The 20,863-nt window shown below is 54.0% G+C and overlaps 1 protein-coding gene across 1 annotated transcript in view; it reads right to left on the bottom strand.

Moving 5' to 3' along the window:
* Window positions 1-4,411: 4,411 nt before the first annotated feature.
* The window catches only part of DCUN1D3 (defective in cullin neddylation 1 domain containing 3), a 30,476-nt gene continuing 14,024 nt past the window's right edge, over window positions 4,412-20,863 (bottom strand). The window contains exons 2-3 of the mRNA XM_084882772.1: window positions 6,106-6,641; window positions 4,412-5,037 (exon numbers count right to left, since the gene is read on the bottom strand). Of these exons, the coding sequence (XP_084738898.1) occupies window positions 4,554-5,037; window positions 6,106-6,536 (915 nt within the window). The 5' untranslated portion in view covers window positions 6,537-6,641 and the 3' untranslated portion in view covers window positions 4,412-4,553. The remainder of the gene's footprint in view (window positions 5,038-6,105; window positions 6,642-20,863) is intronic.

Raw genomic sequence — 20,863 nt, 5'->3', positions numbered from 1 at the left:
CACTTACCTCCTGCTCCGCATGGGAATCCGCCGTTTGCCGAGCTCACGCGTGCCGAGGGAGTGGCCCTGTGAGGGCTTGTTCGCTTTGCCTCCAGTCCTGGGACCCCAAAGGCAATTAAGCTTGGTGAGTGGGACTCTGGGTCCTATACTATCTGGACTTTCCGAAGCACAGGACTGCCATCCAACTTCCCATTGGAAGGTCTACCATAGTGTAAATCCTGCCCAAGAATAAAGCCACTGTTTTTTTTTGTGTTTTTTTCTCTCCAGAATTGTCAATCAAGTAAACAAATTTATTTAAACATAACAGCAGGTAACCTTCCAAATAAAAGATCAAAAGAAATAATTAGACAAAGACAAAAAAATGTGTGTAACAAGTTAATAAAAATATTCAGTGGGCCATTTGGAGAGCCTAACAGTGCAGAGAATACAAACAAAAGTATTGATTTCAGTCAACAAGTTTGTACAACCTTAAGAAACACTGATCACAAACCAAGAGGAATCCACAAAGGTGGAGGGTCACGTGAGTAGTAGACTCATCACCTCAGCGGGGTAAGGCAGGGTGTCTGTAAGACCAACTCACCCAAGCCCCCTTTGCCTACTGCTTCAAATTCCCCCTTTGAAACTTAGGATCATTCATTAGTGCAACGGGTATGAGCAATTAATCCCACTTTGGGCTGGGACCAGGTCAGAGGGAAGACACTTCTCCCGGAATAAATGTGTGCTGGGTCCAGCTGAACGGCTTGCTTTGGCAATATCCAAGACCATGCTGGCGGCGGAGAGGGAGCGGGCAGTGCGGGCAGGCTGAGCTTCCGAGGAGCCGGAGGAGGTGACGGCCAGCACCTATGGCCGCTCAAAGCCACCAGAACCATCTGGTTGCTGAACCAGAGCTCCAGCATCTGTTCTGTCCCTCCATAAGGAAAACACCACTATAGCTTCCCTCACATGCAGGCCAGTCCAGGTTCCCTAACCAAACGCCACAATTACAGCTTCCCACAGGAATCACTGAGGGAGGGTGGGAGCCCTCTGCACCAGGCAGAACACAGACGGGAGGGAGGGTCCGTTTCACACGTCCTGTCCTCAGCGTCCCAGTGAACACCTGACAGTCCTTTCAGCTGTGCCCGTGACCACGACGGCTAAGTCCTCACTAACCAGAGACCAGGAAATGGGAACAGGAGTTGACAAAGCCAGCCTGGTAGCGCCCTCAGCCTCGCCTTGGAATTGGGTGATGGGTCTCCCGGCTGCACTGCCCTGAAGACACTCCTGCAGCACGGACAGTGCTGAGGCAGACCTGCTTTAGTTTGTAAGCTTCTGGAACAAGTCCTGGTCCTAGGAACCTCCGCCGCTGCCTGACCCAGGGTGGGAGGCCTGAGCGGTGGAGTCCCACTGCGGCTCCAGCCCCCGGTGGCCGGCACTGCTTCAGAGACCAGCTAACACTGTGTGGCTGAACCCTTTTAATACAGAAAACGATGCCTGGTACATTTTCAACTGATATCCAAAAGCGTGGCTGAAATTTGGATCTTTACTCAAATCTAGGTTCTTCTTACCAAGATCAGTATGAGTCTTGGAACCAACTCCTACAAGTGGGTCCCTGCGGCATGGGTGAGGCGCTGCGAGGCCAGCTGGAGCCCAGCATGCCACTGCAGGAGGCGGGGCTAACGGTGTATTCCAATGTGCACGGAGGGGAAGAGCCACTCAATGAAGCAACACCATCCCATCCAGCTTTCTAACGGCTGAGCAATTAGAAACAGAAGCCACAAAACCATTCGCCAAAACCAACGCATTTGCCACACAATAATTCAGTTTGTCGTCACCCTCAGATATGTGCCTATTTTCAAAATGGCATCCGCATCCTGGAGGGAGGGTGCCCTGGCCTGGCGCAGGGGCCTGCAAGTGGTCTCTCCCACATCATTCCTGCTTGGTCGCAAACCCATTTCCAGGGTAAGGATAAGGGAAAGGGAAAGGGAAAGTGGTGTTCCACTTCCCAGAGCAGGGGTCCTCAAACTTTTTAAAGTGGGGGCCAGATCACGGTCCCTCAGAGAGCTGGAGGGCCGGACTATATGAACTACTAATTCCTACTGTAACACCTCGGCTGCGCTCACTGCCCAAAAAACCTGGCGGGCCGGATCAGACTCCTCTGCGGGCCGCATGTGGCCCGCGGGCCGTAGTTTGAAGACCCCTGTCCCAGAGCGTAGCAAAGCCCTGCACGTCACCGTGGGCCCCCCTGCAGCGAGCCCGCTTCCCATGGGCATGGGCACGGGCCCGGCGCCCGCCGAGCCCCACACAACTGCAGCCAGGGGGCCCTCGCGGAGGAACTTGAAGTCCCGCCCTGACTGCGCCCTTTTCTGGTCCTCATTTGCATTTTTGTAATAATTATCATTGAAATATAATTGAGAACTTCTAAAAATAGTTCTTGTGTGTCCCCAGGGAAGATGAACAATTAAAAACAAAACCCCTCACTCTAGTCCACCTTACGAAGGGACGCCTTCCTGTAGGCTGGGGAGGGGCAGCCTCAGGGCCCTCGGACCTGGGCCTCCTCCCTTGTGCCTGGGCTAGGGGCACTGCCTCCCCTTTACCCCCTCCCCACCCCAATTGGAACTGGGAAAACCAGGAGGTTGCAGACAGTTGGGTGAGAAGGTGGTCTAAGAACTCAGTTCGGGCATGCTGACTACAACTGAACCCACAGAACCAGCTGGGGTCCCCAGAAAATATACAGGACCTGGTGTCAGGCTTAATGAGGCAGACACCTGCCGGAGGCCCACCCAGCCAGCGTCCCAGCAGCATTGCTGACGGCTGTGCTGACTTTTCCGTTCCCCATCCACCGCTGGAAGCATGAACATCCAACTCCAGTGACATTCCCTGTCAATGTCAACTTCAGGAACACATCAAGGGCAGAAACTCCTCAGACACCGTCTGTCAAGATGAGATCTGACTCCCTAAGGCGAGCCAAGGGCCTAGGACCCGGCACCTGCAGTCAGGGCGAACACGCCAACGCCCCACGGACAAACTCGTCACCTCAAAAATATAAGTGTTTCATACGTTTATTTAAAAGACTCCCTTTCCGCCTGGCCCCAAGCCCCTCCGCCCCCCTTCCAGCACAGGCTCGGAGGACGGGGTCCAGGGGAAAGGACAGCCCTCACTGAGCGAGGTAGGACAGCCAGCTCCTGGGCAGTGTCCCCAGCTGGCCTTGGGGAGTGGGCGCAGGAGTCTGGGGACTGGGCTCCCTATTGTGAGGAAAGAGATGAGAAAGTCATCTTCTCGTTAGTGAAATGGTCTGCACTCAGATTCAGAAGCTCCATCCCTCCGCTCCCCGGCCCTCCTCTCCCTCCTCTCGGGCCAGTTTTAGCAGGCAAACGGGAATTTAGATACATATATGTGTACATATATATTTAGATAGGTAAGATATATACATATCCTATATATGTACATATACATATGTGGGGAGGGGAAGGAGAAGAGGGCAATGTAAACCTAAACAGCCATCACATCACCCCGATGGCCTGACATCACAGACAATAAATAACGCCCGGGGTGAGGGACGACACGGCGCAGCAAGAAGGAAGGGCACACGCTCGCTAGTAAAGACGCGCTTCGTTGGCAGCGTTCGGGCCAGCCAGGCTGCTGCACTTGCCAGACAAGCAAGCTGATGTATCCACGTTTTCTAAGGAAGTATTTAAGCAGAGCTCCATACCACAGTTTTCCTTCGGGTCCGGTGGCTGGCAGGCAGTTTCCGACCACCAGGAACAGAAACTTTGGCTCCAAGGTAAATGAAAAAAGAAAAAAAAAAGTATTTCCACTTACAGCATGAAAATACAGAAAATTTCATAAAAGAGAAACACCTGTCAAAGACTGCTTCCAGCCAAACTGAGGTAGCGCTGCTTTCTCTGCCCTCGGAGCTCTGGCTGCGGGTGGCTCCAGACTCCGCTCACTTGCCTGGCAGACCGTGTGCGGCGGGCATCGGCATGAAACGCAATGCAATGGTCAGAGGGACGTGCGGGGAGCAGGTGCGGGCCAGCTAGCGGGGCGGGGCGGGCTGTCACCAGAGGACACATTTGGCGGCCCTGGCTCTCCAAGGGCTTTAACTCACAAGGAACTAATGCAACGTGGGTAACAGTTAACACTGCTAGTCAACTCCGGGTAAATCTTTAAAAATTATCACAACCGCAATTCAACATGTAAACAGCACCGCACACAGCACAGACCTGCCCCATGGAGGCACAGACCTGCACGGGTGTCTAATGTCAGCTCAGCGGACCGCCGGTCCCGCTGACGCCCTCCCCCCACAAACATCTATTTGTGCAAGAAATGGCAGGCTTACTCTATCTGAATGCTTAAAAAAAGATACATAACATGTAGCCAGGTTCAAATGTTTTGGGGGACCCCCCAAAAAAGGAAATAACCAAAATAACCAAAAAGTGAAGAAAGTGCCTAAAACATGATACAGCATTTTAGAGCCCTTTCAGATACAAGGCAGAGAAAGGTGTAAAGTAGAAAATATCCGGATCTTCGGTAATTTCCAGAAAGGTCCGTTCCGCGGCGGGCTCCGGGCCGGAGCACTAAGTCTGCTCCTGGGGACACGAGCCCCCGGGCCCTGAGCTGCGCGCGGCGCCCCCCGCGCCCTCCCGCTTCCTCCGCTCCATCTCCCACTCCACGAAGGTGTCGAAGAGGCTGGGCCAGGCTTCGTCTTCGCTGTAGTTGCTGAGGTCGGGGCCGATCACCTGAGTGAAGTTTAGGAACATATTCCAAGTGTCCCGGGAGATGCCCTTGACCCCCGAAGGGTTCTCTGTCAGGAAGTGTAGCCACTGGTCCAACACGGGCGGGTTGTTCTGGGTAAAGACTAGCTTCCACAGGGCAATGGCTATTTCCCGATGCAGTGACCGCTGCCCTTCTTCAGAGTCTAGGCCAAACTGAAATGTAAACCGGTACAGGTCCTTGAACTTGTCCTCTTGTTTGGCTTCGGTCAAGAGGCTGGGGAACCGCGCACAGATCCCATCGATGCTGTCTGCACTTATTGCTTTGCAGCCATCAAAAAACTCCTTCCTGCAACAGGAAGTAGGGGCACAATTAGTCACCGTAACGGGAATCAGTTCCTGTGAGGCAATGGCGTGGAGAGCGCGCCATGCAGCCGGGGGTTGTGGGAACTGGACTCGCCCACCTCGGAAGTGCTGAGACCACCACGTCACTCTTCCCGGTGGGGTGAGGACAGGTTACTATGTCACCGCTTCTAAAGCGCCTGCCTGTCCATTCATTTCTTCATCTTCCCACAGCCCGACGCCAGCTCCATGCCCTGCTCCCCTTTCTGCAACAGGGGCTGTGCTTCCCTCCTCCGAGAGGCCCTTCCTGCTCTCTGATGTTCTGTGGGCTGTTTCTGGAATATTCTTGGTGACTGCCAAGGGACCAAAGATTCTGGATGAACCTGGGTAACTCCCACCAGTGATCAAAATTTCCTCTTATTAAGAAACAAAAATCGTGTGTGTATTCTGAACTTCCGTGTAACACCTTCAGCTCACAATCTGGTCCACACTGATCACCATCCCAGAGGCTGCTGCACCACTAGAGGAAAGGCCTCTGAGGTCTGCTGGGCAATCTACCCCAGGGCTAGAAGTTATGGGAGTTCTCAAAGCAAATTCGTATCCACCCCAGCACTTCGCAAACCACACCTTGGGGTAACCCTGCCACGCCCTCCCCTCCAAACACCCTCCATGGAGATGTGTGGCCATGAGGTGCCGACTACTGCTTGCTCCCCGGCCAGCGAGGCACTGCTGGAGGGCGCGGAGGGGCTACCTGCCTCATGCAGTGACAGGCACATCCCAGGGCACTCCCCGGGCCAGGCATGCCCGGTGCAGGGCAGTAGAGAGGGAGGAGGGGAGCGGATGACGGAGGGAGTGGAGGCTGGGCTGTGATGTGGCAGCAGGGCTCAGCAGGGATCACGCCCTGCTGAGCTTCAGTCAGGGAGGGTCAGTGCCCAGTCACCAAGGCTGGACAGCCTAGAGAGCTCTGACAGAGAGAGGAAGACCCAACTCCAGGAAGCCAGTCCCGCTCTGCCCGGATGGACCACTGCCAGGTGCGCTCCCTCCTCTGCTCACCTGGAACAGGATGGGGACTCACCTGGTGAATTTGCACATGGTAGCAGCCTGGAACTTCCAAGCCAAGAGCAGCACTCGAAACTCCGTGGGGTCAACACAGAGGTCATTGCAAAAGCGCTCCATGCCTTCCTCCAAAATTGCATCCTCCCGCTCATCCTTGTAGCGCCTGAACAGTTCCTCCAACCTCTGCAAGGAAGACTCCTCGGCACAGGACTTGGGCTCCCTCCCGGCATCTCCCGAGGACGTGGGCAGCTGGCAGGCCTCCGTGGCAGCCTCTGCCTTCTTGGTCCCATTGACGAGGACATCCCCTCCTGGCTTGCCACAGGCCGGCGGCTGCTCCTCGCGGTGGCCTGCACCCCGCCTGCTGTGTGACTTGCTGCTGGGGTCACGGTCTCCATTCTTGCTGCCCAGGGTCGATGAGGGATTCTTGCACTTGGTGACACACTGGCCCATGGTACTGGTGGCCTGGCCTCTAAAGTGGTCCCCCCTGGATTAGAAGCCCTCGCTGCCACCGGCTCTTGAATCTCAACATGCCATCAGCCAGAGGAACCAGCCAACCTGGGAAGAAATGAGAGAGCACTCACTACTGGATAGAGACAGGACATGCAAGCTCTCTCCAAGGACCGGACCATACACGAGCCACCACGAACCAGGAGAGAGACTCCAAGTTCATCACCACCTCCCTTGTAAGCCAGCTCTACACCTTCACCTTGGAAATGCAGTGGCTAGAGCACATATGGAGAACCAATAAAGAAAATTCCTGACATTCTTCTAGCAACACAATTTACCAAGAGGTGCTTCATGTACAGAATGCATGCAGGAAATCTACAGTTTGCCAGAAATATTCCACAGGAAATGCTTCTTGCCCACTGGCCATCATTTAAGAGAGTTATTTGGACTCAAGGGAAGCCCGCAGGGGCACATGAAACGTCCATCTCTGGTCTCTAGTGCCAAAACCCTCAGGTTTCCGTTTCAAGCAAGGAGAAGGGGCGGCCACACCCACCCTCCTGCAGGCCCAGAGCGGCCTACAGGCGAGGTGAAGGGTGTTCACAGTTAAGACTGTAGGCAGAGTCCTAGCCAAACAGCAAAGTAAAATGTGTGTCTGGTCTTTTCAGCGTTCTTCCCGGGACTCCCCCGCGGAGCTCGTGAAACGTCCTTTCTCGCGCCTTAGTCCACTCAAGGTCCCAGGCCCCGCCTCAGGTCCTCTGCCAGGTGGTGTGGAGGGAGAGTGGAGACACGTTCACTAACTTTGGATGCTGGTAGGCTGCAGGCTCGGGCCTCCAAGAGGTTGTCACCACCTTAAAGGAGGGCAGATTTACCCATATCCAATCTCTAAATGGGAGGATAGTTGCTACATGAAAGAGAGAATCTGCATGGAAACATAACAAACTCACCATGGTGGTTTATTACCTATACTGGATACCCATTGCACAAAGATTCATGCAAGGATAGGCCTTCCTTCCCCTGGCTGCCAACACCGATTTTCCTCTGGCAACTGGAACCCAGGCCAGGCCTTTGCTCAACGAGGCTTGTCTTCTCTGCTCCGGCCATAGTGGAGAAGCCAAGCCTCTTCAGTCTTAAGTCTTTGCTCGGGCCGAAGCCTTCAGTCTTCAATCTACACTTGCATATGCAAATTAACCCGCTACCTCGGTTGGGTTAATTTGCATGCTCACTCCTGATTGGCTGGTGGGCATCGTGCAGGTATGGTCAATTTGCATATTTCTCTTTTATTAGTGTAGACTAGAGGCCTGATGCACAAAATTTATGCAAGGGCCTTGGTCCTGGTCACTGCCCACTGCCGCCACCACTACAGCTGCAGCCGAGGGCTTCTGCCTTGGCCCCCGATAATTAAAAAGGTGTTTTTAAAGAATTGCTAGAAATTTCTAGGCCAGGACTGAGGTGTTTTCTCTGAAGACCTTGTCTACTCAGGACTCCTACTTTTAACTAGTCCACTAGAAGTAGAAGATCCATCTACAATTTAGTACAGGTCCCTGACTCACGATGGTGCAAAGCAATATGTATAACAAATGACATGAGACAACACTTTGTTATAAAACAGGCTTGTGTTAGATGATTCTGTGGACTACTGGAAGTATTCCGAGCACGTTCAAGGCAGGCCGGGCTAAGCTACGATACTCGGTAGGGTAGGTGAATTAAATGCATTTAGACATGCTATTTTCAGTGTGCAGAGAGTTTATTGGGACATACCCATGGTCAGTGCAGGAGCATCTGTACTCAGAAAAGGTTACCCCTGCTACAACAGCAGTGAGCCAGAGTATAATGGGGAGGCTGGCCAGCCAGGCCAAGGCCCTGCCTCCAGCGCTAGGGAGCTTTCATGGACCTCCAGGCTCCACATTCCAGCTCTCAGGAGAATGCAGCAGGCATGGAGCTGTGAGCCGTACACAGAACTGTAGCTTCCTCCAAACAGTGTTGGGATAACTCGGTCACCTTCAACAGGAATCCTAAGGGCATCAGGATGTGCACGTTTAAAATGGAGGCCAGAGCCATTCCTGCAGTTCCTGGGACTCCATGTCAGGGCGTGGCCCATTCCGGCCCTCCGAGAACAGAGAACAGGAACAGAGATGTGTCTACACACGCCCTTCAAAACCTCCCAGTTTCCCCGCAAGATAAGGGCTTACTGTGGGGAATGGCAGACCCGCCTAAGCATTTTTAAGTCTGTCACGCTTTAAGAGTAGCATAGCTACTAAGACACAAGCCCAGCCTACTAACCTTTTAAAAGGTAAGACCTACATTCAAGAGAAGCAACTGTTCAAGCTGAATATCTCAAAACAAGCAGGACTACGCCAGGAGGAGTCTGATCTCCAGATTGCTCCTGAAGGCTAAAGCTCGGACAGAAACAAAGGCCCACACTTCCCCTCGCTCGCTCACTGCCTGCCAGCTCCCAGTTCCCGGAGCACTGACTCACCAGGCTGCTCACGCCTGCGCAGGAAGACCCAAGTACCGAGAGGCTGAGAGGTTTCCTGGCCTCCATGTGACCTACTTACTCCCATCCACACCCCACGCCACCAAGCAGATGCCTCACTACACAGCTTCCTCTAAACCTGGCGCCCAGGCCTTCAGGTAGGAGGGGCAAAACAGGAGGCCTCCAGAGGTCCAAACCACTGACCCTCCCCTCCACCCCCCAGCTCCACGTTAAGAGCATCTGAGATGATCTGACACAGCAGACCCAGCTGAAACCTGAAGGCTTTAACATGCTGAACAGATGAGAAAGGAAAGAGGAAGATCAACTGAGCCAGATGATCTATCAGCACAAGCCAGCTCACATCTCTTCCTCCATTCCAGTCCCGGCTCTGAACACCGCCTCCCAGGGGAGGGGGAGGCGAGAAGGATTCAGGTCTGATGGTGAGGACACCTCACCCCGACTGCTCACTGCGCTCCTTCCCGGCGCGCCCTCCCTTCTTAGGAAGCAGTGCTGCTCCCAGGCCTGCCCATGTGCCCGGTGCCAGCCCCCGCCCTGGCAGCCGCGCCTCCTTTAGGTGTTTAAAGCTGGCAATTCCCCTGGGCCCGCTGGCTGCTGGCTGCTGGCTGACAATAGTTACCACTGGACAGCGTGCCAGGCACTGTGCTGGTAAGCCTTTATGGACATTAAGACTCTCATATCCTCACCACGACCCACTTAAAAGACAGGGAAACGGAGCCGCAAAGCCCACCCAAGACCATAAGCACTGAACCCGGTAGGTGTGGCTTGAGAAACTCTGACCCTTACCACCAGGCCACACTGGTGCCCAGGTCAGTGCTAGGGAGAGCCCAGCAGATGGGGCCGAGTGTCACCACGGCAACCCCAGAGCAGCACTCTCCGCAGCCTGCCAGCCACTGGAAAGGGAGCAGTGGTTTGTGCCCAGTGGGCTCACCGGGCATCCTACCCACGGCCCTCTCCCAGCGAGCCTGCCCATGATGCAGCAGCCAGATGCTCTGGGGCTTAGCCCCAGAGGTGGGGATGGAGTCAGCCCACCAGATGGCTCAGAGCTCCAAAGTCCAGCTCTCCATCACTTTTTGACCCTGAATCTCCTCAGCCTGTAAGAGGGTCATCGGCCTCACTGCAAGGAAAGGCAGACCAATGGACCTGTCCCACTGCCCCTCCCGAAGCATGTGGAGGGGCAGCTCCCCCCAGCCGAGTAGTATATGGCCAGCCTAACAGAAGCCCTGGCTTGTCCCACCTGGACATGGGCTCCACCCAGCCTCTGCTCCCCAGCCCAGCAGAACCTCACCCTGCCTCGACTGTCTGTCACTCGGTCTTGTTCACAAACAGTCTCAAACCCAGGGCTGCTGCTGCTGCTCAGAGGCACGGCTGAACGTCGGGGGGACAGGCTCCCCAGTAGAAGGACAGTGAGGTGCTGGCTGTGCCCTGCCATCTTCTCATCCCTGGCGACTCCGTCCAGCGGGGCAGCCCGTTCTTGTTCCCTCCCTTCCCCTCAGGCCAGCTGGACTGCCCGCCACTCACTCACACTTTAATGGCACTGCCTTCCCAGGCCGTCTCCGGCTGCACCTGGGCAGTGCCAGTGGGCAGTGCCAGTGGGCAGTGCCGGTGGGCACAGCAGCAGAGACCTCAGTACAGCATCCCTAAGGAACATCACTGCACATGCTAGCACGTCACACACACACACATACACACACACGCACGCACGCACGCACACACACATGCAGCGCTGCGGAGTCACTACCCCATTTCATAGGAAGAGAAATGGAGGCACACCAGGACCACGGAGCTTTCCAGGGAAGAACAGGAGCGGACAATCCAGAGGTGAGCGCTGGGGCAGACAAACCTGGTCTGGCCATGGGGACGCCAGCAGGGGGCTGTGAGCAGGTAAGGGTTATGGACAGCTGGCCCTCCATGAGGTCATCCGCCAGCAGCCTGTCCCGTGCCCGCTCACAGGAAGCACTCAGCAGTCACGCCCCCTGGAGCAGCGCCCTCTCGCAGCCAGTCCAGTTCTGTGGGGCGGGGTGGGGGACGGCACTAGCAGGTGCGTGGGCAGCTCCCATTCTTGCGTGAGTGCCTGTCCCCTGCCTCCACCAAGTGGCAAATCTGAGTTGAATGGAGCAGGGACAAGGGGTGGGGGGAAGGGAAGGCAGAAAGGTAAAAACCACCTGAAACCATGTGCAGGCACAGCCATGGCTTGGGGCTACATAGAGTGGAAGGCGGGAGCAGCTCAGCCTTGGCTAGACCAAGATCAGCCCCAGCAGCCACTCCCTCCTCCCCTCCTCCCCTCCTTCCTGCACATCAGCCTCTAGCCTCTCTTCCCCCCGTCCCCATCAGCCTGGCTGCCGTCCCGGGGCTGGTCAGTGAGCGGCCTGTCTAGTCCAGGCCGGTGCTGGCACTGCTAGGCTCGCAGTCCGGGCTGCAGTCCCTGGGGATACTCTGGACCAGAAAGGAGTAGGAAGCTGTTTCTGCTCTTGGGCAGGCCGTGCAGTGCCCCTCAGCGCATCCGCGCATCCGCCTGCCAACAGCAGGCCCGTTACACTGCGTCTCTGGCTGGAAGCTGGGCGCTGTCTCCTGACCTTGCACGTGGCAGCCCAGGCCCGAGGGGAGGTGTAAGCTCCTGCTGCCAGTTGGCACGTGGAGGCGGTCAGGCCTCACACACCGACCACCTCACTGTCCACTTTCCTGCAACTGTCTCAGGATTGCAGCTGTTGGTAACTGACTGACAAACATTTAACGAGTAAGAAAGGCAAGACAGGGAATTGTGAAGTGAGTCAGAGGAGGAAGGAGCCCATGCAGAGATGACAAGTGCCTGCATCCACAGGGCTTGGAGGGTACATGAGTGGCTGGCGTCCAAGACATGCTTCCAGAGCCACAGTTCCTCTGCAGAGGCCTCAGGTTCGCCACAGAGTAACTCACCAACCTCCTAAACGTTTGCTAGTTCATTAAGAAAAAAAATCCAAATCCATTAAGGCCGCGTTTGCCAGTTTCTTCCCAGAGGGCGGTGATGGAAGCCAACTGTGCTAGAGAGGAGAGGGACAGGAAGCAACCGGCACCATCACAGAACACTGCTTCCACCCTCCCGCCCTCCGCCCCCCCCACCCCCGATGCGCCCATCCCGATGCGCCCCAGCTGCCCATCCATCTCAGGAAACAACGCGGGAAGAAGGACGTGCCCTGGTATCCCAGCAGCCACAATTCATACTGTGGGTCTGTCATGCAGTCTCCTTCACGAACACATATGGATGGCACACAGAGACCCATGCATGCACACTTTAGGCACATGGAACTTTTACCAAAACTGGAGCTGTACAGTACATTTTTTTTTTTTTTTTTAAGGAAGAAAGAAAAAGAATGAGAAACACTGATGTGAGAGAGAAACATCTACCAACTGCCTCCCACACATGTCCCCACCAGGGATTGAACCTGTCACCCAGGAATGTGCCCTGGTTGGAAACTGAACCTGCCACCTTTTGGTATATAGGACGAGGTTCCAACCAATTAAGCCGCCCGTCCAAGGCTGTATATACTATTTTGCAAACTTTTCCATTGACACCTTTCTATATCAATATTCTCACCTCATATAATGCTTTAAAAAAAACACAGTAATTCGCCTGACTGGCATGGCTCAATGGTTGAATGTTGACCTATGAACCAGGAGGTCAAGGTTTGATTCCTGATCAGGGCACATGCCTGGGTTGCAGGCTTGATTCCCAGTGTGGGGCATGCAGGAGGCAGCAGATCAGTGATTCTCTCATTATTGATGTTTCTCTCTTTCCCTCTCCCTCTCCCTTCCTTCCTCCCTCCCTCCATCTCTCTCTCTCTCTGTATACACACACACACACACACACATATTTAAAAAGCAGTCATTCAATGGTAGCAATAGTGTCACTACTGATGTACCAGCCACTTCATGTAGCCCAGAGGCTATTTATGGCCTACACGTCGATCTGTCAAAACGTGGTGCTGCACTGCCAAGGGGCACATGGCGGCGGGCTCTGTTCAAACGTATTTCAGTCACCTGAGTTTCCCATGGAATGGGAATTCAATTCAATGACTAGTCAATTCAATCCCACTGCTGGACAGTCAGCTTGCTTCCAACAAACAGCAGACTCTTATAAACACTGGGATAATAAACAGCAAATGCAGCTAATAAACTGAAACGTTTATAATTATTTCCTGAGGGTTCCTAGAAGTGGAACTAATGGATCATGAAAAAAGATTATATATATATTTCAATATGAATTTTAAAAAAGTAGTGACAACTCATTATGGCAGTCTACAGTGAGTGACCAGGTTATGATCTCTGAATGCATAATAATCTGGTCACTCGGTGAATATATCTATATTATAAAACCCAGTGGCCCTAACGCCGTAATGACCAAAGACTGGTCACCAGGAGGCTGCATGCAGGGCGAGGCACGTGCGGGTGGGCAGGGACTTGACTCTGGGTCCCACAGTGTGGCAGGGCCTGGGGTCCCAGGTCTTGCATGATTTCACACGCTGGGTCACTAGTCTATACTAACAAAGGGCAATATGCTAATTAGACCGGACATCTTCTGGGTGACCTTCAGGACATCCTTCTGGACAAAGCCACAGTGGCGGGGTCAAGGCAGAGGCAGAGAGGGGCAATCAAGCAGGCAGGGGAGAGTGGTTAGGGGGATCAGGCTGGCAGAGTAGATCAGTTAGGGGCTTCAGGTAGGCAGGCAGGCATGCGAGGTTATGAGCCAGTGGTCCCAGATTGCGAGAAGGCGCAGGCCAGGCTGAGGGATACCAGTGGGGTATTGTGCACCAGTGTGGTCTGGCCAGCCTGGCCAGGGGAAGGGGACATGGGCGGCTGGCAGGCCTGCCTGCTGGTCGAACTCCTGGTTGAAGGGACAAATTGCATATTAGCCTTTTATTATATAAGATATACACTGGCCAGATTATTATGAGTTCCGAGATCATAGTAATCTGGCCACTTAGTGTATTGTAGTATGTATTTCTCCCAACATAATCTTGAAATACTGGCTACCCAATTAAATTTCTTAAAAAAAAAAAAAAAAAAAATCCACTGAAACCGGTTTAGCTCAGTGGATAGAGCGTCAGCCTATGGACTGAAAGGTCCCAGGTTCGACTCGGGTCAAGGGCATGTACCTTGGTTGCAGGCACATCCCCAGTAGGGAGTGTGCAAATGGCAGCTGATTGATGATTCTCTCTCATCGATGTTTTTAATTCTCTATCCCTCTCTCTTCCTCTCTGTGAAAAATCAATAAAATATATATTAAAAAAAAATCCTTACCCAAAGCACAATAAAATATTATCTTTCAGGAAAAGTATCAAGCTGCCAAAGGAGATGGACAACAGGTGAGGAAGCCATGTGCTCCACTGTAGATCCCGTCAGAAAGGCTGCAAATCCAGTAACTCCAAGGATTGCAAGACAGCGTTGGAAAATGATGATGGGGCGGGGCAATGGGCAGGAAGAGGTTATACATAATAAAGTTTCAATTTCCCCAACTTATTCCCGCGTCCCCTAAAAAGAAATGCCGACACCCACAGTAAGGTCTAATGACTGCTAGCCCCTTATTATACTGACCCAGCCGGAACTGAGGGGATCACCCTCCCGGGAAGCACAGGGCATTGGAATGTGGAACTGCGAGGCCAGCAACTGCGAACAGGCTGGCCCAGCTTGTCCTCAGGCCAGAGGCTTAGTACAGGCTTCCTCGCCTCAGACTGGAGCAGGGCTACTCCTGTGTGCAGTCAGACTCGTCACCTCCCAGCACCCGGCTCTTCCTTGGGTGATTACCCAGCTTTCACTACAAGATCCCTCTCCCTCCCTCTTGGCCAAGGAGTAGGGTGGGGCTCCTTATGGACATGTGACTCAGGCTCATCGAAGCTTCATAAGCCGGCTTCGCTGGCTGGGTCAGGAATATGCAGGTGACCCAGCCAGCCCGTGAATTCAGCACCGCAAGCACAGGAGGTTGGAGCTGCTACAGTCATCTGATCAGGGACAATAATGCCTTTCGAAGGGTTAAACAGCCCCTTCTTACGGAAGAACCAAGAATAAAACACCACAAAGTGACACAGAGACCGAGAGTCCAATTGAACCTAAAGTCAGACCAAAGCCTCCACATCAGTTACGTAAGCCAACAGACTCCCTCTGCACGGGCCAGACGTCAGGCTGTCACAGCAGTCCCCGCCCAGCACAGGCGCTTCACCTGCTCACAGGACAGAGACGGAGAAGGCCGACACCTGGGCATTCTGATTCCCAAACTGAGACCACCTTCCCAGACCCCGGTTTCAGCTCAGCAGGAACTCGTATCTGTACACCAGGACCAGTGATACCAAACTTGTGCCAACTGCCAAATCTTACACACCGTCACCGCCAGGGTGCGCTTGGAAAGACGAGCCACAAAACCTTTCCAATTTCAAACTGCAACCTCAGGCCTCCTGCGGCGGCTCCGCAGCAGAGCACTGGAGGGCTTTCTGTTGTGCGCGCGCTCCTGTCCTCTTCGGGGTCCCAAGGGGAAACCTCCGCTCTCGGAGCCGCACGGAAGTCTCTGCAATGACAGGAACCGTCTTCGGCTGAAACAGGTCTGATCTCACCACAGCCATGAGTGGAAAGACCAGATTTGGCCAGAGCTCCCTGTAGGCTAGAACCTGAGCCCCCCCCCCCCTTTCCCCCGCAGGGAGCTTTGTTGTTGTTTAATAACAGCTACTGATTTCACAAATGAAAATGTACCACTGGGTACATAACATGTAAAGATAAGCAGATAATTCAACCAAAATGGAGTTTTATACCTGACAGCTGGCAGCACTGTGTTTCAGGCTTGGCAAATCAGACATCGGTCATCCAGCCCAGCCCCGCCCGCTTCTGCCAGAGCCGCCGCCACCTAGCGGCCATGGCATGCTGTCCATTAGAAGGCTACAGCACCATGAGAAAACCCTATACCACCAAGCCGCGGTGCCCCGGCCCTTCGGGCATCGTGGAAAATGGGAAGACGGCCGCGGACGCTGACATCACAGTGCACACGCTCCCTCGCAAGCTCCCCGTATGTGATCCTGACTGGGGATCATGACCTGGCCGCAGCTTTGCAGAGGGGCATCGGGCTTCCCGCTCGGCTGCCCTGTCCTCCGGCCCCCCGCCCGGCCCCTGCCCCCCGCCCCTGGCCCCCAGCTCCAGCAGCGGGCGCCTCCCCACCTGAAGGGCAGGCCCTGCTTGGACACAGAATGCCCAGCACACGCCTGGAAGCAGGGGAATCAAAGGTTCCGGTGACATATGGGCCTCGGTTCCCATGCCGAGACGCTTCCCTGTCCAACCCACCTAACCTGACCCAGCACAGCGCCCCTGCAGGAGATCCTGATCGGCTCCCGCTGCCAGCTCCCCCCCTCAGGAGGGGCAGGGTTGGTCAGACCTGCTCCTGACACTGTGCCCTCAGCTACGCGCAGAGGGCGCTGGGTGACAGCTTCCGGGTGAGACTGAGAGCTCGGTGAAGGCTGCTCATGTACCCCAACGTGTTCCCCAGGCTGGACAGAGGAGCCGCCACACTGGGCGCCGCTCCGGGCACGCTATCCGGTGGGCAGCCCTTGAACACATGGGTTTGCACTGAGTGGGTCCACTTATTCAGATTTCCCCCAATAGATCTGTACTGCACTCTAAGCATGTTTTCTCTTTCTCAGGGTCTTAACACACCAATTCTGGTTATGTGGTGACATTACCAAATACTCAACAGAACAGGTGGTGGCAGTTCTGGCAAAGAGCGGGCAGGGCTGGGCTGGCTGACCAAGCCTGAAACACCATGGTGCCAGCTGCCTGGTATAAAGGAGGGGGGCCCTAAGGGTCCTTCCTTTCCCCTCTCAGGAACCGGTTCCTATCATCCCATTCCTCCTGGGCCCTGGCTGCCGGCACTGCACCCATCAGTCCTCAGGAGGGACCAGCCCAGCTTCTCCGCCAGCACTGCACACGCCTCTCCCCAAACACAGCAAAAGCCAAACTCTGAAGTTACAAAAGGAGATGTTTATCCTGACACGCCTCCTTTTGAGCTGCGCTCCAATCCACAGGAAAATTCACATTAAAATGGCCATCACATCCTGGCGGTGGCTCAGGTGTTTGGAGGGTGCCCCATTCACCAAAAGGTTAGGGAAAGTATGGGAGGCCACTGATGGATGTTTCTCTCTCTCCCCCTCCCTCCCTCCCTCTCTAAAAATAGACACACACATCCTGGGGAGGATTAAAACATGACTACACAGCAGCCACCGCTGCCCCCGTTAGCAAGGGAGAGCCGAGGGCGGGAGTCTGCATGTGGCATTCATTCCAAGCTGCCCCCGGGTTTGCCAGGGACGAGCTCCAGGGAACGTGTGCTGGTCTGAACTGCCCCCGCTCACCCCATTAACAAAGCATCCCACTCGGGTGTTTGCAGATGCAGAGAGAAGCCAGCAGGCTCCTGAGTGAGGCACACCACGCACAGGGGACCCCGCAGCTCTCTCCTTGGGCCATCTTACTCCTTCACAGTCACTAAATGTGCTTGATGACAGAGAGGCTGTCCACCCAGGGCTGACGCAGGACCTGGTCCACAAGGATGAGCCACTGGGCCATCGGTCCTCCATCTCCAGGGCCACTGGAAACAAAGGACCACGTCTCAGTGACAGCAAGAAAAGGCCAAGGATGAAGTTCTGACCAGGACCATAGACCAGATGCAGCTGCCGAAAAGCCAAGGGCAGGCTCCCCTTGCTGCGGAACCACGCAAAATTCCCAACTCTGGCTCTCCTGCCCCGCCAGTGATGGTATCTGGGGTAGCAACACCAGTGGCTTCACTAGGAGAATCTATATAATAAAAACCTAATCGTCCAGCACCGGTTTGGCTCTGGTAGAGCGTCGGTCTGCGGACTGAAAGGTCCAGGGTTCGATTCTGGTCAAGGGCATGTACCTTGGTTGCAGGCACATCCCCAGTAGGGGGTGTGCAAGAGGCAGCTGGTCGATGATTCTCTCTCATCGATGTTTCTAACTCTCTATCCCTCTCTCTTCTCTGTGAAAAATCAATAATACATATTTTAAAAAAACAAAAACCTAATCGACCATTACTGCGAAATGACCAGCCACTATGATGTGCACTTACCACCAGGGGGCAGGCGCTCAGCGCAGGAGCTGCCCCTGGTGGTCAGTGCGCTCCCACAGGGGGGCGCCGCTCAGCCAGAAGAGGGGCTCACGGCTGGCAAGCGCAGTGGCGGTGGTGGGAGCCTCTCCCGCCTCCGGGGCAGCACTAAGGTGCAGCAAGCCAAGCGCTAAGGAGCAGCGAGCAGGCAGGCAGTTAGGAGCGAGGGGTCCCAAATTGTGAGGGCGCAGGCTGGGCTGACGGACACCCCCACTCTCGGCCCTTCCCACAAATTTCATGCAGTGGGTCTCTAGTGATTTATAAAAAGAGCTTCAAATTTCAGGCCTAAAATAAAAAATAAAAATAGGCAGAATTAGAAGTTAGTTTTAACACAGTATGTTGAAAATTGTAAGTCTCAGCACTGCAGCTGGGACAGGACCCTCCCTGGAGCCACATGACTGCTCAGTGAGCCACACACACAGCCCAGGCTTGCTGACAGTGGGCGGCCACCAGCCTCAGTCCAGGGCCCACCGGTGAAAGGGGACACGGCTGGTCCCGCCTCGCTGCAGTGGCAGCAGGCCTGCCGCAGACAAGGCAGAGACAGTAACTCGCTGCTTTCGGACTAAAACCACAAATATGACTCACTTTTCAGAAGTTAAGTCAGCTTAACGGGAAAACCCTCTTCTAAAGTATGAGTAAGTCACCACCTGAGCATCTCTGGCCTGGCACCGTTGGTGGCGAAAGCGAGGCACCGAGCCCTGAGCGGCGGGGCTCCCCCATCGAGGATCGCCGCGCACCTGGGCGATAACGAGGATTGGCCTCCATGGACGGCTAAGGCAACGGCACAGTGAAGACCCCCCCCGGCTCCGGGCCATCATATACAGGGAGCCCGTCTGCCGCCGCCAGGCTCACCCTGCTCAGGGCCCGCCTCCCGGGCGCTGACTGCAGCTCCGCAGAAGAGAAGTCAACCTCCCAATCTTGCTTCTTCCAGGCCACACATTTTATAGACCCGGGAAAGGAAAACATTTCATTTACAACTTCTTTTGACTGAATTAGAAAAGTTGTCTGAGACTATGTGGACCCAGCATGTCAGACTCGTGTGGGCTGTAAACACACACCCTAGGAGGATTGAAACATGGCTACTAGAACGTCTCAGCAGAGTCCACTAGGAATATTTTTTCGGCCCAGCCAATGTAACAGTATATAAGAAACGTTTTAATAAAAATTTTGTAACTTAATTTTTATAATTTTTATAATTAAGGCTATAAATAATTATTAATAACAAACTACAACGTTCGCTAACGACTGATTACTATCATCCTGTTGCATTCACCTCCCTTACTCGCAGGCGCACCATCTCCCTCCACTAATACCATCAGGGAATATTTCAGCAGCCGATGGCCACATCATTAGTCTTGGACTGACCTGTTTGGTGTACGTAACAGGAAGTTACGCTTATTATTTGGGCAGTTATTCAGTGTCTGGTAAGTTGATGTTCAAGAAAAATATTAATTTTTATTAAAAGGATCTATTATTTTGTTAACGATGACTCATGTATTTCAGCCCTTTGTATCCAGCATATCTCTATGAAATAAAGCCACGGTGACCAAGACAGGACATGAGTGGACCAGCAGCCCAGATCTCTGCGTGACCATATAAGGCGGGCACCCTTCAGCCCATTCACCCGCGTGGAACATGAAGCAATAAATTTTCATAGATCAAGGCAAACTGTAAATTCTAATCCTCGGAAATGCTCCAGCTGAGGCCGGCCATCTTACTGCGTGTCCTCACAAATAATTTAAAGTGCTACTTCCCCCACTTCTCTGCCACTGGGCCCCACACACACACACACACACACACACACACACACACATGTGCGCGCGCATGCACACACCCCGGAGCAAGTCATTATTTAACAGGTCCCCCTCACCTACAGAATAATATGCTAACTCAACAAAGCACACAGGCCCTTCTGAACTTGTCATTCTCCCCTCTCACCCCACGTCTCTCCGCACCGACACACGGCCACGCCTGGGAGGCCGGCCACCGTGCACGCAGCTCTCACACCCGCGTGCTCCCGCACTCTGCCTGGAAGCCTCACTCCGCGCCGGTCTCTGCGGCCAGCTCAGGCCTGACCTCCCATGGGCTCCTCTTGGCCCGCACACCTCCTTGACAGCACGGACACTTAGTACTGACTTCACATTTGCTAACTGTTCTGTCGTTGTTAGGTTGGTTTTCCTACCACACCATACAGGTCCTTTAAAACAAGATCCACAATAGGTGCTCGAATTTATTGGAATGAATATTTGGCAACATACCTATAAACACATTTCTTTTTTCTGAAACACCAGTCTCCACTCCAGACTATATAGACTTCACTTGGAATTCAACAGTGGCTCAAATTCGGAGGCCAACGTTTCTAGTTGACTAGACTGGCTTGTGTTTTAGAAGCACCAAGGAATGATCCATATTCCGCCGGGAAAGCCGGGTCCCTGCTCACATGTCTAGCCTGAGAACTACCACAGTCCGGTTCCTTGTAGAAAACATCTTGTATGTGTAGTGAAAGCTGTCAGAGGGTGTCGTGAGAAGCTGTGTTCTGTTAATCTGCGATTGTAATCAAAAGCTCCTTTGCTTAAGTCTGTCAGCTGTCAGAAGCGTCACCTCGGAGGCCCTCAGAGCCGGTGCTGAAAGGGTCAACCTAAGAACCACGCGCGCAGGGAAGCTGGAAACCAGAGAAGCGGCGGGAGGAAGGAGACACTGCTGCCTGCCAAG

Source organism: Pipistrellus hanaki (assembly GCF_964339955.1).
Source record: "Pipistrellus hanaki genome assembly, chromosome: 4".
NCBI classification, from domain to species: domain Eukaryota; kingdom Metazoa; phylum Chordata; class Mammalia; order Chiroptera; family Vespertilionidae; genus Pipistrellus; species Pipistrellus hanaki.
The sequence above is the reverse complement of the archived record's forward strand: the minus strand, read 5'-3'. Positions and strand labels throughout refer to the sequence as shown.